This window comes from Purpureocillium lilacinum (assembly GCF_023168085.1).
Source record: "Purpureocillium lilacinum CBS 284.36 DNA, scaffold_4, whole genome shotgun sequence".
NCBI lineage: Eukaryota > Fungi > Ascomycota > Sordariomycetes > Hypocreales > Ophiocordycipitaceae > Purpureocillium > Purpureocillium lilacinum.
The window spans coordinates 777,118-793,316 of NW_027072114.1; the positions used below are offsets into that span (position 1 = coordinate 777,118).

The window sequence follows — 16,199 nt, forward strand, 5'->3', positions numbered from 1 at the left end:
CCAAGTCTTGTTCTTTTGACCCTGTTTCCCGCGCCCAATAACCAACCCCCAAGACATAAGAATAAGAGAGATCCCGCGCTCAGCCGCTGAAAGGCAAAATAGAAAAGACAAAACTCACATCCCCCACACCACGCTCTGATAATACCTTCCGCCATCTGAGCACCATGCCCGGCATCGTCGACCCCCAGCTCGCCCCCCTGGACATTGCCGTCGTCGGCTCCGGCCTGGGCGGCCTCTCCGCCGCCATCGCCCTCCGCCGCGGCGGCCACCGCGTCACCATCTACGAGCGCTACGACTTTGGCGGCGAGGTCGGCGCCTCCCTGTCGTGCGCCTCCAATGGCTCCCGCTTTCTCGAGGAATGGGGCATCGACGTCTCCAAGGCCAAGCCCGTCGTCCTGCGCGACCTTATCCGCCACGAGTGGTCCACCGGCGACGTCTTTGGCGTGTATCCCCTCGGCGACTACAAGGAGCGCTTTGGCACGGAATACAACAACTTTCATCGCATCGACCTCCACCAGCACCTCAAGCACGTCGCCACGTCCGAAGAGGGCGACGGCATCCCCGCCACTCTCAAGGTCTGGCACAAAGCCACCGGGCTGGACCCCATCGAGGGCAAAATCTCGTTTGAAAACGGCGTCGAGGTGACGCACGACGTCGTCGTCTGCGCCGACGGCATCCGCAGCCAGATGCGCGAGCGGCTCGGCGTGGTCCCCCAGGTCTCGCGCTCCTCCTCGTGCTGCTACCGGTGCATCATCAGCGCCGACAAGCTGCGGGAGCTCGGCCTGCAAGAGTTTTGCGAGAGGAGTGCAATCGAGTTCTGGGGCGGCGACGGCATCGACAAGATTGTCATGAGCGCGTGCTCCAATCACGACGTCGTCAGCTGCTACTGCTTCTACCCGGCGGAGAAGAATGACATCCGCGAGGACGGGTGGAACATTTCGACGACGGGCGAGAACCTGGCCAACACCTTCCCGGGCCTCGACGAGCGCCTCAAGACGCTGTTCCGCAACGCCGAGGACATCAAGATGTGGCGCCTGTACAACCACGATCCCTACCCGTACTGGGTCAAGGGCAAGTGCTGTCTGCTCGGCGACGCCGCGCACCCCATGATGCCCGACCAGTCGCAAGGCGCGTGCATGGCCATGGAAGACGCCGGCGCCCTGGGTATCCTCTTCTCGCCCAAGTACTCGTCCCTGTCGGTCGCGCAGAGGCTGCGGCTGTACGAGGAGGAGCGCAAGCCGCGCGCAACCCGGCTCCAGGAGAGCAGCAAGCGCGCGCGGACAGACCTCACGGAGCGCATCGGCTGGAGCAGCGCCAACGACAGGCCGGGGAAGCTGACCATCGAGGAGGTTTGCGGCTACGACATGCACGCGCACGTCGCAGAGCTCGCCAGGAAGCTGGAAGGTAGTACTGCCGGCGATTCATGAGGTCGTCGGTTCCGATCGGCCGCGGCGCCGTTTGTGTCGTTTGTCGTCGCTCGGCGGCCGGTCTGCGCGTTCGGGGGGAAACAGTGAAGCTACCACGCGAAATATCGTGTTCGTATCGGCGTTCAGAATACCACGAGACCGTTCATCTCATAGTACCGGATGCGCGCCCAGTTGACGATGGCGCCCGTGCCCTCCACCTGGTCCCGCTTGGCCCAGACCCTTTCCACCAGATCTCTCGCGTTGTAAATGTACCCAAAGCCGCACGTCCTCTCCATTATCAAGAGCCGATCCTGGATTATCACCCGATGCTCCAGCTTCCAGCAGGATCCGCCTGCCATGACCAGTGGGTACAGCAGGCATGTCTCGAGCGGGCTGCCGTAGCGAATCTTTTGCACGCACTCGAGAATCCCGTCGACAAACTGCCCGACCTTGGGGTCACCGAGATCGTAGCCCTCCACAATCTGGTGCAGCCGCAGCCTAATGGCGTACTCAAACGCCATGGTCGCGTGCAGCACATCGTCATTGGCGGGCGTCAGCGACCACACGGCCCGCGACATGCCTCCGTACTCGTACGACCAGTGGTTGATGCGCCCCTCAATCTCCTTGGCGTGGTCTCGGAAGGCGGCCTCGGATGCGCGGTCCACGCGCGTGCTTCGCAGGTCAGCGAGGGTGTTGACGCGGTCGACGAGGTGGAATAGCTCCTTGGGGATGCCGTAGACGGCAGAGTCCTCTTCGTCGGGCATGGCCGTCATGCGGTCGAGGGCGGCCGCCTCGGCCTCTTCCTCGCCAATCAGTGGCGGTCGGCAGGTGGACGTGGTGGCGGCGGAGTCGAGGAACCTGGCCAGCCGTAGCAGAAACTTGTAGTGGCCCGTCATCATGTCTCCCTGTTGCTTCCTTAGGGTCATCAATAAACGCTTTGCGCCCTTGAGATGCAGCTTCCACCCCTCGCTCGTGCCGTCAAACAGCTCCGTCATGCACAGCAGCAGGCTGCTCACCAGAGCGATGTCGGCGCTGGTCCGGTCTACGTGGGGGAGCAGGCGGGCAAGGGACTGCGTGGCCTTGCTCTTGTGGAGGAGCCCGCGGTCGCCCATGTCGGGCTGCAGCTTGCGCCAGTGGTTGGCTGACAGCGCGAGGATGCAGTGCAGGACGAGGTCGTTGCCCTGCGCCATGGGGAGGAGGTAGTTGTTGTACGGGTTGGTGCTCGAGGCCCGCCTGGACAGTATCGACGACACTATGGTCGAGTAGTGGTTGAGCAGGGCCTTGTCCTGGGGCGCGCTCAGCTGGGGCAGCAGCTGGGGCACGTAGACGGACAGCGACGTCATGGGCGTCGACTCAAAGGACGCGGCGGGGCTCCCGTTGCTGATGGGCGTGATGGCCTCGATCCAGCCCGGCGACGAGTTGCTCATGTCCCACGAGACCTTGCCGGGGCTCATGTCGAGCGACAGGCCGTTGGCCATGCCGGCGGTCGTCGTGGCGGGCATCGACATGGCGGCCGTGGCCATGGCCATGCTGGGCGTCTGGTCCGGCGGATGGCTGAAGCTCCCATGGCTAGGATGGCTGCTCGTGTGGCTGCCGTGGCTGCTGTGACTGCTGCTGTCGTAGCTGCCGTGCCGCCCGCTCGCAGGCGTGGAGACGGGGCTGGGGCTGTTTCGGATCGGAATCTCCATCATGGGGGCATCTGCCGCTGCGGGCGGCGGGATCACCGCGTCGACGCTGTTGTGCTTGGACACGGCCGCCGTCGACGAGCTCGACGAAGATGACGTCGATGTCGACGAAGCGGCCACGGCGGCGGCGGCGGCGGCAGCCTTGCTTCTGCTGTGCCGCTCGGGCGGCCAGGCGCAATCGAGGCATAGGCGGCGGCAGTCACCGCAGCGCGGCTTGATCTCGTCGCACTTCTTCTTGCGGCGCTTGCACATGAGGCATCCCGTCTGGACGCGGCGGATGCGGGCCTTGGGGACGTCGCCGTTCTGCGACTCGGCGCCGTCGCTGGCGCTGACCGAGTTGCGCGGCCGGCACGGCAGGCTCAGGCGGACGCAGCGGGCGCAGGGCAAGCTGCCATCGCAGGCCTGCTTGATCTGGGCGCAGCGATGGCAGACGGGGCGGCTGTCGGAGCCCATTTGGTGCTGGCGGGCGCCGCTCTCGCGCGCTGGCCCTGGCGGTGCGGCGTCTGGCGGCGGAGCGCGCGGTGCGGTGATGTACTCGCGGCACGTACGGACCTGTACGTGCGCCTTGCAGGTCGAGGGATCTCGGCCCTGTCGTCGCTGCTGGGTCGTCTCGGACGGGTGGCGGCGGCGGCGGGTGGTGTTGGTCGTGCTCGTTGGTTCGGTTGGTCGTCGATTCGCGGTCGCCGGGCGGGACGTGCAGCGCCGTTGCCGTTGCCGTCGGTCAAGGTGCGTGCCGGCGGTGTCCCGTGCTCGGTGCTGCGGCAGTTGGAAGGGGTCGCAGGTCGACTCGTCGACTCGTCGTCTCGTCTAGGTCGAGTTATCCGCAGCGCGCCTGCTTCCGACGATGGATGCTCGATGGCACGAACGAGCCGGTGGTTTGGCGGAGGACGGGAGCGAGATTGGACGGCGGTGCTGGCGGTTTTGGGGGCCTTTCGGGGAACCATGGAGCCCGTGGTAGGCAAGGCATTACCTGTCGGCTGGGAATCTTCGGCGAAGACAGGGAAGGGGAGGGGGTGGGAGGCGGCGGATGGGCGACTGGGGGGGCCCGGGGAGAGCAGGGGAGGGCGGGGCGTCAAGATCCCGGTAGCGGTACATGCGGGCGCGGCCACTGGCCAGCGGGCGATTGGATGGCGGTGGCGCGCGCCCACACCTCCTCCTCCTCCATGTCCTGCTCCAGGTCGGAACTGGATGGATGGGCGGGCACCATCTCATGGACGTGATGGATCACGGATCGTTGGGGGTTGGGGGAGGCGGCGGCGCTCGCTGGCTGGATTGGGGCTGGGGCTGCTGGGCGAGCTGGGACACCACTTCGCAGCGGATGCGGTGCACTGGGTGCACTGTGGGAGTTGATGGACCTCGGCGCTTCCATCTTGCCGCGCTGCACTGTCCGAGGGGACGGAACACTGCCCGGGCAGAGCTGGAGGCCCCTCCCCAGACAGAACTCACGCACTGACCTACCTGCCCGGCCCAGCAGGCAGAGCACCACCTCATTGCAGCGATCGGAACTGCCCACTCCCACTGCACCTCATCAGTGGACGGAGTGGACCTCGCAGGTCCCGCCCCGTCCAGTCCCGTCCCGAGCAGCGCTGAACGGGGTCGCACTGGGGCCCAACGGGACCCTCCTTGTACCCGTACTTTGGCACCTTTATCTGCACGGCCGCATGAGGACACACAGACAGACAGACACCTGGGCAGGCAAGGCAACGCAAGGCAAGCTTCTCGATGGACCGAACCTTGAAGCGTCCCATCTCTGCGCGCCGGCGGCTAAACGGCCCCAGCATCAGCACCGGCGCCCACCACGACAATCTGGCCGCGCAGCATGGCCAGCATGCAAGGCCCCTGGGGCCGGCCCGCCTGCCTGCCTATCAGCAACTTGGGCATCCGGCCGGCGGCGGGCAAAAGCGTGCCTCAGTACCAAGTGCGGTAGCACCCATGGCGGCGCGTGTTGTGTGTGGCACTGGTACGTAGCGATACGTGGGATTCAACGTCGCATCTTGCGTCGCTCGGGGGTCGTGCAAAGATTACGCCGGCGGCATTCATCGCCCTGCCTGACGACGACTCGTGCCGCCAGGGCAGCGCAGACGGCAGGCACAGCACGGTACGAGTACTTGGGTGCATCACCAACAGTCGCACAGACAAACACCTGCGCGGCAGCGACACATCAGAATCGCGTCTATTCTTGGCGTCGGTGGCCGGCGGCGGCGCTCCGATGCGAGCGAGAGATTGCCTGGGGGGCCAGCCCAGCCCAGCCCAGCCCAGTGGGAGTCCAGTGGGAGGGGAGCGGAGGGCGGAGGGGAGGGGTCTGATCCCTTCCCGCCCCGATGGGATGCTGCCATTTGATCTCGCCTGCCCTGGACAGCGCGTGGCACGGAACCTTGATCAATCTCGAGCAGCGTCACCACCTGCGCCCGCACCGCGCGGGAGGAACCTTGAACGCGTCGTGCGTGCGTTCGTTCGTCGCGCACGAGTAATACCTGATACGGGCGCCAACTGCCGCCATGCCACGAGGCACTCCTGCATTACCCGCTTCAGGCCCCAACAAGGCGATTCGCTCGCCATCTTTTAATGCCGCGAGGGCCTTGCCCCCCCTCGCATCCGCCCAAAGATTGAGGGGACCGAACCGTCTCATCTCGGGAGCGCCCCTGGCGACCACGCCGCAGGCCAGGAATCCCCGTCCAAGGAAGCTTCGCTCGTCCAGTCTGCCGGGTCCCCCAGCCACCACCACCCGCCCGCCAGGCTGTCCGGTCAAGCCGGTCCGCCGTCCACATCAAACACTTGCCGCGAGAGGCGTCATGCCGTCGTCCTGCTTCGGCACGGAGAAAGACAGCCAGAGCACTGGGAGCAGTGCAGCCAAAAAAGTGGCCCCCGTCCGTTTCGTCGATTGAGCGGCACGCCATCAGAAAAGTGGCTGCAGCGAACGACGACGACACACCGGCAGCCCGCCCACACCGTCCGTGCGCGCCCGGCCGTCTTCCTGCTAACGGAGAAACTATCCCACCTCACACTGAGACCTGAGCTCTCGTAGTACTGCAGTTCGAGGCCAAACATCCGTGGCGGACCCATTCGTCGACGTCGATCGGCGCCTCAGAATTCGGCCGGCACGCGGCAGAGAAACGAAGGAGGGCGGGACTCGGGAGGGACCACGCGAGATGACGAGGCACGCGTCCCAGCCGAGCTCCAGCAAGAAAGAGGGTTTGGGGTTTGAAGCCCGGAGTTATGAACAGCGAGGGCCAAGACAGTCTCCTCCGTTTGCGGCCGCCAGTGGCTGATGACGAGCCCTGTCCGTCACGAAGAGGGCAGGCTCTGGCTTGCCTTGGCTGGCTGGGCCCGGCTGCGCATCACCAGAAGCCGCCAGTCCGTCATTTGTCGTGCCACCTGCGCATCCTTGTCCCTGCGTGCGGCGTCCTTGTCCGACCCTCGCCCACGCACGCGCGCCAGCCGAAAGAGGCACCTCACCTAATCTGCCCGCTGCTTACGAAGAAGCTACATGGCTAGCTATGGATAATGGGTGATGATGATGTACGAATAGGTGTCCAGCCAGCCATGGGTGGGTGCGTGCCGGGTGCTGGCACTCGCGAGTGCATGCGTAGCCCGCAGTCCGTCGTCCGTACTGGGTGGGCCGGGTCCCCCAAACGCATGCATGCAGCATCATCACCCGGCACCGCGGCGAACCCGACGACGGCAAATCGAGAGAGCGCTCCCCGACGTTCGATGGCGTTTTCTTTTGCAGCTGTGCATCTGGGGGCAAGAAAAAAGCAATTCCTCCTTCTTGCGTCGTCCTCCTGCGCCTCTCCCCACCCCCCTGGAACCGAGCTCCCGTTCCGCATTCCGACCATCATGCCATCCGGCCTCCAAGCGCTCCTCTGCGCTCAAAGTGAAAGCACCACCACCCACCCCGGCCGCGGCGTGGCAGAGACACTGCCGGCCATGTGGTTGGCCGTCAAGGGCGGGTCGACGAGCATCCACCACCACCTGGCCGTGCTGCTCCACTTGGTACAGGGGACATGGGGGGGGAGGGGAGGGGGAGAGCGAGAGCTTGCTGGATGATTGATGGATGGATCTAGCCGTTCGTCGATAACGGGAGCGTGAAGCGTCATTGCCGGGCCCTGGTGGCGTCGAACGCAATTCGCACCACGGGCTCCCGCTGCAAAAACACCGCACCGAAAGACTATGGCCACGCCGCCTGAGCGCCGAAGGATTCGATGGCCTGTCTGTCTGCCGCTGCGGGCGCTCGGTGTGCGACTGCGGCGTGGCGCCTCGGCAGCATAGGACTGTCTCGCTGTGAGACGGCGGTTCGAGGGGCCTGTTTGATCGCTAGTCAGCCATCCATCCTTCCATCCATCTTGTACCACGGCACGGTTGGGCAGCTCACCGCGACATGTCACGGCAAGCAAGAATCGGTTGAGCAGCTTGAGCAGACGAGCAGGAAATCGGAAACGTGGGTCGGGTGGGGCCTGGCTCATCGTCAGGGATCGTGGGTCCGTCGAGGAGCGCGATGCTCGTGCCGGCGACGCAAGAACGATTGTCACGGTGACATTGACGTACGAAAGCCTCTCGAGCCGAACGCTGATGGGCGAGTCGGCCAGCTTGCTGTCTTGGGGGTGCGAGACCGAGCCAGTGCTCCCTCGCACGGGGCGGCAAGGGCTGAGGTGAATCAGACACCAATGTCCAGGATAAGAATAAATGCAGGTAATAATGGCTGTCTGCCCGCTTGTCAGGCTGTCAACTGTGTGTCGTCGGACATGTGCTCGCTTTCGGGCTGCGTGCCGTCATCAAGGTTGCCTTCGGCTCCCACTTGGGTGTTGACCACCGATCGTGGCGCCGCTGTGGAGGCGGCAACGCGCACCGTGGGATGCAAGGGCATCTTCATAACACGTTATATTCATTCGCAGACGAGGGCTGTCGTCGCGCAAGCCCCGTTTGTAGATGTACAGTCAGGTCATCATTCCACATCCCCTCCCCCCCTTTTCCTTCTCTCTCGCGTCTCGACCGGCGTGTTCCCCCCCTACTCCCAATGCGCCAGCCGGATCTCGCGGGCCGTCTTGTCGATAAACTCGCTCGCCTGCCACAGGTCCTTGTCCATGTGCATGAACGGGTGCGGCACGCCGGGGAAGCGGCGGACGGTGACCTCGACGCCGGCGGCGACGAGCAGCTGGGCGTAGCGCTCGCCCTCGTCGCGCAGGGGGTCCGCGCCGGCCGTGTAGATGACGGTGCGGGCGAGCCCGTCGAAGCGCGGCGCCTTGAGCAGGTTGGCGAACCAGCCGACCTTTTGCTCGCGAAAGGCCTTGTGCTCGGCCGGGTCGGCGGGCAGCGAGGACCACTTGAGCTTGTCGAACCAGGCGAGGCGGCCCCAGTTGAGCGTCGGGGCGAACTCGTTCTCCTGCATCGAGGGGAAGGGCGACTCGGCAGCGGACGCGTACTGCGCGAGGTCGTCGATGACGGGGGTGCCGACGGCGACGAGGCGCAGCGGGATGGGCGCGGGCCGGTGGTCGCGCGCGAGGTGGGCGAGGGCGAGGGCGATGCACCCGCCCGCGGAGACGCCGCCCAGCGAGATGCTGTCCGGGCGGATGTTGAAGCGCGCGGCGCCGTGCTCGTGGACGTAGCGCAGGGCGGCGAAGCTGTCGGTGATGCCCGTGGGGAAGGGGAACTCGGGGACGAGGCGGTAGGCGACGTCGACGACGACGACGTTTGCCTTGGCGCACAGGTGGCGGCAGATGTGCGCCTCGGTGTCGAGGTCGCCGAGGCCCCAGCCGCCGCCGTGGAAGTCGAGGTGGACGGGCCAGGGGCCCTGCGAGGCGGGCTCGTAGACGCGCACGTCGAGGGCGACGCCGTCGGCCGTCTCGATGCGGTCGTCGTAGACGCGGCCGACCTCGGGCGCGGGGCCCGTGCCGTAGCTGTACAGCACCGAGTACTTGGACCGCAGGAAGGCGAGGTCGATGGGCTTGAGCGGCGTGTTGGCGACGTTGTCGTTGTAGAGCTTCTCGAAGACGGGGTCCAGCTTGCCGGCCATGGACGGGTGGATGGGCTGGAGGGCCTCGTGGGCGCCGTTGTTGGAGTAGGATGAGGCCATTGCGGCGGCGGGTCGCGACGCTGTCGTCGTCGTCGTCGTTGTCGCTGTCTTTGTCTCCTGAGCGGTCGGTCGAGCGGGCTCTTGGTCGTTTGCTGCGGGATGAGAGGGGGATCGAGGACGTGAGCTTCGGAGAGGTTGGGTATGTTGTGTCGAAGTGATGTATATGAGACGCGGCGGACGCGGCACCCGAGGGAACTGTGGGCACGATGGGGAAGCTGTCGCGGGGTCCGGGCCTCGGTGGTCAGCGCAAGAGGCAAATGCCGGTGTGCAGTTTTGGAGCTTGTTGGACGGCGCGCAGCGTTATAAGTCGTGAAGATGCCGCGCTTGCACGCTCGCTCCGTCGCGTCGAGCCCCAGCAGTAGGCCCTCGGTCCGTGCTTCGGCGGCCGAACCGTGCCTGTACTCGCGCTGCGCCGGGCTGCATCGTCGTCATGCGCGGCGGCGGGGGACAGGCCCCAACTGCGGGAGGTGAGGTGCCAGCGGCGGATAGCGGGCGACGTGGGGCAGCACTTGGAGCTGGAGCCGCTGTGAGCAGTTCCGCGGGCGGGGGACGGGCGGGAGCTTGGGGCAGCTCAGGGTCCGTTCCTCCACCTCACAGCGAGCCCAGTGCTTGCGAGCCGCCAGCACCGCCAACCGCCGGGCGCCCTCCCCGCCGCCGCAACAGCGCTGTGGCCAGTCCACTGCCGGCGCAACGAGCGCCCCGGCGCCCACTGTCGGCAGTGCCCGAATGCGACGGCGGCGTTCATGGATCAAGCTTCAGCGGTGCTTAGCTAAGATGGAGGGCGCATCAATGCGCTGCTCCCGCCATGTCCTGAGATCCCCACCTCTCTATCCCCCGCCTCGCCGTGCCTTTGGTCCGACTGTCATCCACGCCGTATGCGTGGAGAAGGGCAACCGTTTCCGCCCTCGGACAGACGGCAAGCAAGCCTCACCCACAGTAACGGACGGTCACTTGATTCGGCGACGTTTCCGTGTGACAAGACGGGCTCGGTCTTCGCTTAAACGGGTAGCCCCATGCTTCGAGTTGAAATGGTTGCGCCAGCTCAACGGAGAGGACCCTGAGCCCGTCTGACGAACAAAAGGGCACGACAAAGATCCCATCCTCGCCGTGGCTCGCTACCAAGTTTATATCACCATGACTGTCACGGCCACCGTCAGCCGCAGCTTAAACGGCGGAATGAGGCTCGACATGTCCCCGCGAAAACGGGTAGCGCACCCGTCGGCGAACCGCTCACCCAAAGCCCGTCAATCACCACCAGAATAAGCCGCCAAGACAAGGGAACAAAGGGTCATCTCCGCACAGTCGCAGCCGGACGCGTTCAACGGCCCGCGCTGCACGTCAAGCAGCAGGGACTCTTGACGGCGGCGCTGGCCCGATCCGGAAGGTCTAATGCTTGCTTATCCCGAGCATCAGACCAGCAGCCGTATTGTCTGGGGAACCCGACACGGCGGATTTAAGCTTGAATTCTGGGTTAAAGAGGGCCGCTCCCGGCTGACGGGCGCCGCGTTGCCGATGGGCAGAGGGAACCTGCACAATAGCAGCTGTCCATCATGAAGGTTGATTGTGTTCTCGTGGCCTCGCTGCTGCCGGCGGCGGCCGTGGCCACCGTCTTCGTCCCGCCCAAGGACGGATACAAGGTCCGGTGGGAGTCGTCGGAGCTCGTCGACAAGAGCCGCGTCGATCCCTGGAACTCGACGCACGCGAGGCGCATGATGATTTCGCGGTTCACGCCCGTCCCCCGCTGCCGAAAGACGTGCCGCGTGCCCTACATGCCCAAGGCCGTCGCGGCCATCGAAGACGAAATCATCAACGCCTACCTCGGCGGCGCGGGCTGGCCCAAGGACATACTCTCCACGCTCGAGCTCGAGCTGTGCTGCGACAAGTGCGACAGCGGTGCCAGCAGCCCGCAGAGCCGTCACAAGTTTCCCAAGATTCTCGTCGGCTCGGGCATCAACACCACGCGCTTGTTCTACTCGGCGACGGCGCAGCAACTCGCCAGCAGGGGCTACGAAATCATCGTCATGGACCACCCGTACGAGACGGACGTCGTGCAGTTCCCCGACGGCGAGATCGTCTTTGGCGGGCGCGTGGGCCTCGACCTCAACGACACGGCCAACCTCGTCAAGGGACTCGACGTGCGGACGCAGGACATGTCCTTTGTCATGGACAAGCTCAACATCCGCAAGACGACGTACATTGGCCACTCGTTCGGGGGCGCGACCGCCGCGCACGCCCTCGTCAAGGAGCCGCGCCTGGTCAGCAGCGTCAATATCGATGGCGAGCTCTGGGGCCCCGTCACCACGACGGGCGTCTCGCGCTCGTTCCTCACCGTCGGCGCCGAGGGCCACAACGCCACCTGGACGCCGGGCTGGACCAACTTCTTCAAGACCATGGACGCCAAGTACCCGCGCGTCTTTTCCAAGCTGCTCAACGTAAACGACACAGTGCACAACAGCTTCTGGGACATGTCGCTCGTGGGCGACATTGCGAAGCTGCGGGACAACGAGGCGCTGCTGCCGTTTCTCGGCAAGGCGACGGGCACGAGGGTCATGGAGGTTCTGAAGGGGTACTTGCTGGACTTTGTTGAGTTTACGCTGCTGGGCAAGGACGAGGGCCTGCTCAAGGGGCCGAGCCCGAGGTTCCCAGACGTGACGTTTGAAAGGAACTAGGGTAGACGGTAGACGCTTAATGAAGGCGGGGAAACGCCCCGGCACTCCATCCATGTCGTCGGCCAAGTATCGTGCATTTGCGGCTCCTGCTGTGGTTTGTGATTATGCAATAGAATACGAAGGCATCTCGCCTCAGGGAGCTGCTGTACGCAGGACGTGCGGGACACCTCCGCAATACGTGCTGCAAATCTCCCGACGGCATTTGATTCATTACCCGAATCAGCCATGGCGCCGTGGCTGATGGGGATATCCCGGCATTGCCAGCCCTCGCCGCCACGCGCGGGTAATGCCAAACCCAAACGCAAACATGTGCCCCCACGGCCGGCGGCCAAGCGAGCATTCGGACGGGCGGATTTCCACCACTGGGGGCGTATTCCGTTGGGACGGGCGAGGGATGGTGCTCGATGGTGTGGCGAGCACAAGGCGTGCCAGGCCAGGGTCGCGAGAACGGCTCGACGTGGAGAGGCGCGGCGTGCGCCCTCCGCTTTGCCGGCCGGCCGGTGACACTGTCATCGAACGAGGTCGGGCACTACTACCCCAGACCCGAGGGCGTGGATCGCGGGGAAGACAGACTCAACCCCACCGGTCTTCTGTCCGCCGATCGGCCACCTGTTCTAGCCTCCGTGCGGAGGGCAGCCGTGTGTGTGTACTTAAGTCACCAAGTCAAGTCGTCGATCGGCCGTGGTGCGGCGAGCAAGCTCCTCTGGTTGTCTCCTCTTCCCTTGGCTTTATCCGGGCCAAGTCGGCAAGACATTGTTCCTCTCGAGGGTTACACCAACGCAGCACGCCCCTCACTCTCTCTCGCCCTCCAGCAACGTCGACGTGTTGAGCACCGGACACGATGGCAAGCCCGCCAGATCCCGTGTCCACCAAGGCGTTTGACGCCGACGCCGAGCATGTCGAGGTCGATGGCGACGTCAAGAGGACCATTGTCGACGCCATCCACCACCCCGACCCGGAGCTCTACGCCGAGGCGTTGGCCAAGTACCCCAACGACGAGGCCATCGACCGGGCCGAGGAGAAGCGCCTGGTGCGCAGGCTGGACTTTCGCATACTGCCTCTGCTGGGCATCTGCTACTTTTTCTACGTGCGTCTTGCGCCTCTTTGTGTTCTTCATTCGTGCATGATGGCCGCCTTCAGCGGTTGCTGGCTTTACCCGCCAGTGTCAACTGCCAGCCGGCACTTATACGCGCTGCCAACCATCACACAAACAACCCCGACTGACAACCCCCCCGTCTAGTATGTCGACAAGACGACGCTCTCCTACGCCGCCATCTTCGGCCTCAAGGACGACCTCGACCTGCATGGCGAGCAGTACTCGTGGCTCTCGAGCTCCTTCTACTTTGGCTGGCTCGTCTGGGCCATCCCGTCCAACCTGCTCATGCAGCGCAGCCCGCCCGCCTACTACCTGGCCTTCAACATCTTCATGTGGGGCGCCCTGCTCATGTGCCAGGCCGCCGTGAAGAACTTTGCCGGCCTGCTGGCCCTGCGCGTCCTGTCCGGCGCCTTCGAGGCCATTGCCGACCCGGCCTTTATGCTCATCACGTCCATGTACTACACGCGCGAGGAGCAGCCGTCGCGCATATCGGCGTGGTATGCGTGGAACGGGATTGGCGTCGCGGGGGGCGGCCTGCTCGGTGAGTGTTTTCGCTCACACACGACGTGATGTGTGATGCTCCTTTCGTGTTCTCGACGAGACGCCGTAGACGACTGAGTGGACAAAGACTGACTTGCCTGCCAGGATACGCCATCGGCCACATCAAGGGCAGCCTCGCGTCGTGGCGCTACGAGTTCATCGTCATCGGCGCCCTCTGCGCCTTCTGGGGCATCGTGCTGTGCCTCTTCCTGCCCAACTCGCCGCGCACCATCTGGGGGTTCTCGCGCGACGACCGGCTGCTCATGATTGCGCGCATCCGGCGCAACCAGACGGGCATCGAGCAGCGCCGCATCAACTGGGGCCAGATCCGCGAGGCCTACCTCGACTACAAGACGTGGCTGTTTACGCTGCTGGGCTTCGTCGCCAACATCCCCAACGGCGGCATCTCCAACTTTTCCACCCTCGTCATCAAGGGCCTCGGCTTCGACACGTTCGAGACGGCCCTGCTGGGCATCCCGCAGGGCGTCCTCGTCGTCATCTGGATCGGCCTCGGCGCCCTCGCCAACAAGTTTATGCCCAAGAACTGCAGGACGCTGGTGTGCGCCATGTTTATGCTGCCGACCATTGCGGGCGCGCTGGGCTTCCTGCTCGCGCCGACCGACGCATACGTCGGGAGGCTCATTTGCTTGTATGTGTCCCACACCTCGTTCACTCTATCGAAAGGCAAACGTGCAAGTGTCTAGGGCTCGAGGCTAATAATGCATCAGCTACCTTACCGGGTCGTACCAGGCCTCCTTCGTCATCTCCCTCTCGCTCATCACGTCCAACACGGGCGGCCAGTCCAAGAAGATGATTGTCTCGGGCATGATTTGGTTTGGCGCCTGCATCGGCAACATCGCGGGGCCCTTTTTCTACAAGGCCGACCAGGCGCCCTCGTACAAGCTGGGCATCGGATCGCTTCTGGTGGCCAACTGCATCGAGTTTGCCCTCTTCTTCGTCTTCCGCTACGCCTTCATCAGGGAGAACCGCCTCAAGGAGAAGCGGCGCGAGGAGATGCGCGAGCGCGGCGAGCTGCTGGCGGATGAGCTCAACGCCACGGCGTTCAGGGACATAACCGACAAGGAGAACCCCAACTTTGTGTACGTGTACTGAGGGGAGCGCGGCATGTGTGTAGCCACCTGGCGGATGAATGGAAATCTCCCATGCTTTATGATAATCGTTCTTATGCCGCGCCTCAGTGTTGCCGATTGGTCGACTTTTCTAATGCCAAAGTAAATCCGCCCAACATACAAGGACATCTGTGACTTCCCGGCGACTGCTCAAGTGCAAAGGCCACCGAGTCCGGCCTCATGCCGTGCTGCACCCAGGAAGTGTTACAACGGACACCAGTTCTGTGTGTTTTGGGATCCGCGATCATCTCGCCCGTCAACGTGAGACCGTTTGACGTTACCTTGGCCGGATGACCCGAAAACATCCCACCAATGCTTCTTCTTCGGCAAATCGTCCTTGCTCTGATTGAGGCTGCCGTGAAACTCCTCCAACTCGTCCTTGACACACTTTTTGAATAGCCTCGGGTCAGGAGCGGAAGTGCCATCTCGTGCTTGTAGATGCTTCAGCTCGCAGTGCTCGTATGCTCGTATGCACTCTGGGACGATGCCTTGGGGAAAGTAGCACAGTTCCGGCAACGTCTTGGCGTACGCCAGATGCGTTTTCGTAAGGCTGCAGTGGAAGCCAGGGCCCTGTCCACATCAGTACGACGATGCCATGCAATCGAGAAGGCGGGCCGCTAACAAATGCCTCTTTTGTTGCCCGGCAAGATTCGCACTGGATCTCGTATCAGATTGCGTCCCCACGTATTTGCTCCGTTCCGAACACTCACGCCGTTATACCCTCCACAAGCCCAGGTTAGGGTCCTTGGATTCTATTATTAGCCGAGAGTCAGTGGTGAAGTAGACGACCTCAAGATATTCGAGCACGGGGGAAATAGCGCGGCAACATGGTGGGCGACGATGAGGCAGGAGCCAGCTTACATGCCGATACATGAAGGAAACCTGCTACATGTTAGACTCGGACAAGGTATACGCAGAACTTTCGTTTGTAAGGGGTGGGTATGTCAACCGCTCACCTCGTCAAACAAGGTGCAGGAAATTTCGGGAAGCTCCTGGAATGTGCCCATGGCGTCTCGTCAGACGTTGCAAGCACAGTTGTAGACCGCTAGATGGATGTACCCTGCTACAGGATAGAGTCGAGCCAACGAACTCATGGTACATGGCAACGTCCAATTCCTTTGCGGTCCCGGTCTATGTGCGAATTTTGGCATGAGTGAGCTGCTTCTCTCAACTGTCATCACTGATGCTTGGCGGAGATGGCGTATACCCATTTCTCGTCTGTAATAGGCAGCTTTTTGGCCTTTGCATCCACCCCGACGGCCAGCTTCCACGCGAGCGCGAGAGCAGTGATCAAGGTCTTCATCGTGCACTTCTCGCCGTGGCTGAGTATGGTGCTGAATGGGCGAAGCCATAGAACCTCCATGTTCCTGAGACGGTCTTTGACTCTTATGGACCATTTGTATATAATGTCACAGCTCGGCCAGATGTTCGGGGCTAATATGATCTGATGTACGGTTTGATGACGCCGACATCTCTTTGCGGTTGCGAGGCCTGGGACTAGCCGTCATGGTACGCTCGTATTCCTAGAGTGGTAACTTCGACGGAGCAGCCGCCGTCACCGCCCATGGTAAATGTGGCTCACGGGGTACTCGGAGTGCATGCC

The 16,199-nt window shown here is 63.6% G+C and overlaps 5 protein-coding genes across 5 annotated transcripts; 3 read left to right on the forward strand and 2 right to left on the reverse strand.

The window, feature by feature from the left end:
* Positions 1-164: 164 nt before the first annotated feature.
* On the forward strand, positions 165-1,427 carry PLICBS_005436 (uncharacterized protein; the record flags this gene model as incomplete). Its single annotated transcript, XM_018319114.2, has 1 exon — positions 165-1,427. One exon carries the CDS (start codon positions 165-167, stop codon positions 1,425-1,427), a length of 1,263 nt encoding a protein of 420 aa, XP_018181588.2.
* A 122-nt stretch (positions 1,428-1,549) lies between these two features.
* Positions 1,550-3,544, reverse strand: PLICBS_005437 (uncharacterized protein; the record flags this gene model as incomplete). The annotated part of the gene is made up of 1 exon (XM_018319115.2): positions 1,550-3,544. One exon carries the CDS (start codon positions 3,542-3,544, stop codon positions 1,550-1,552), a length of 1,995 nt encoding a protein of 664 aa, XP_018181589.1.
* Positions 3,545-8,096: 4,552 nt separating this feature from the next.
* On the reverse strand, positions 8,097-9,161 carry PLICBS_005438 (uncharacterized protein; the record flags this gene model as incomplete). The annotated part of the gene is made up of 1 exon (XM_018319116.2): positions 8,097-9,161. The coding sequence occupies one exon, from the start codon at positions 9,159-9,161 to the stop codon at positions 8,097-8,099; it is 1,065 nt and encodes a 354-aa protein (XP_018181590.2).
* Positions 9,162-10,711: 1,550 nt separating this feature from the next.
* Positions 10,712-11,830, forward strand: PLICBS_005439 (uncharacterized protein; the record flags this gene model as incomplete). The annotated part of the gene is made up of 1 exon (XM_018319118.2): positions 10,712-11,830. The coding sequence occupies one exon, from the start codon at positions 10,712-10,714 to the stop codon at positions 11,828-11,830; it is 1,119 nt and encodes a 372-aa protein (XP_018181592.2).
* Positions 11,831-12,671: 841 nt separating this feature from the next.
* PLICBS_005440 (uncharacterized protein) lies at positions 12,672-14,579 on the forward strand (the record flags this gene model as incomplete). The annotated part of the gene is made up of 4 exons (XM_018319119.2): positions 12,672-12,917; positions 13,071-13,467; positions 13,572-14,115; positions 14,195-14,579. The coding sequence occupies 4 exons, from the start codon at positions 12,672-12,674 to the stop codon at positions 14,577-14,579; spliced, it is 1,572 nt and encodes a 523-aa protein (XP_018181593.1).
* Positions 14,580-16,199: the final 1,620 nt, after the last annotated feature.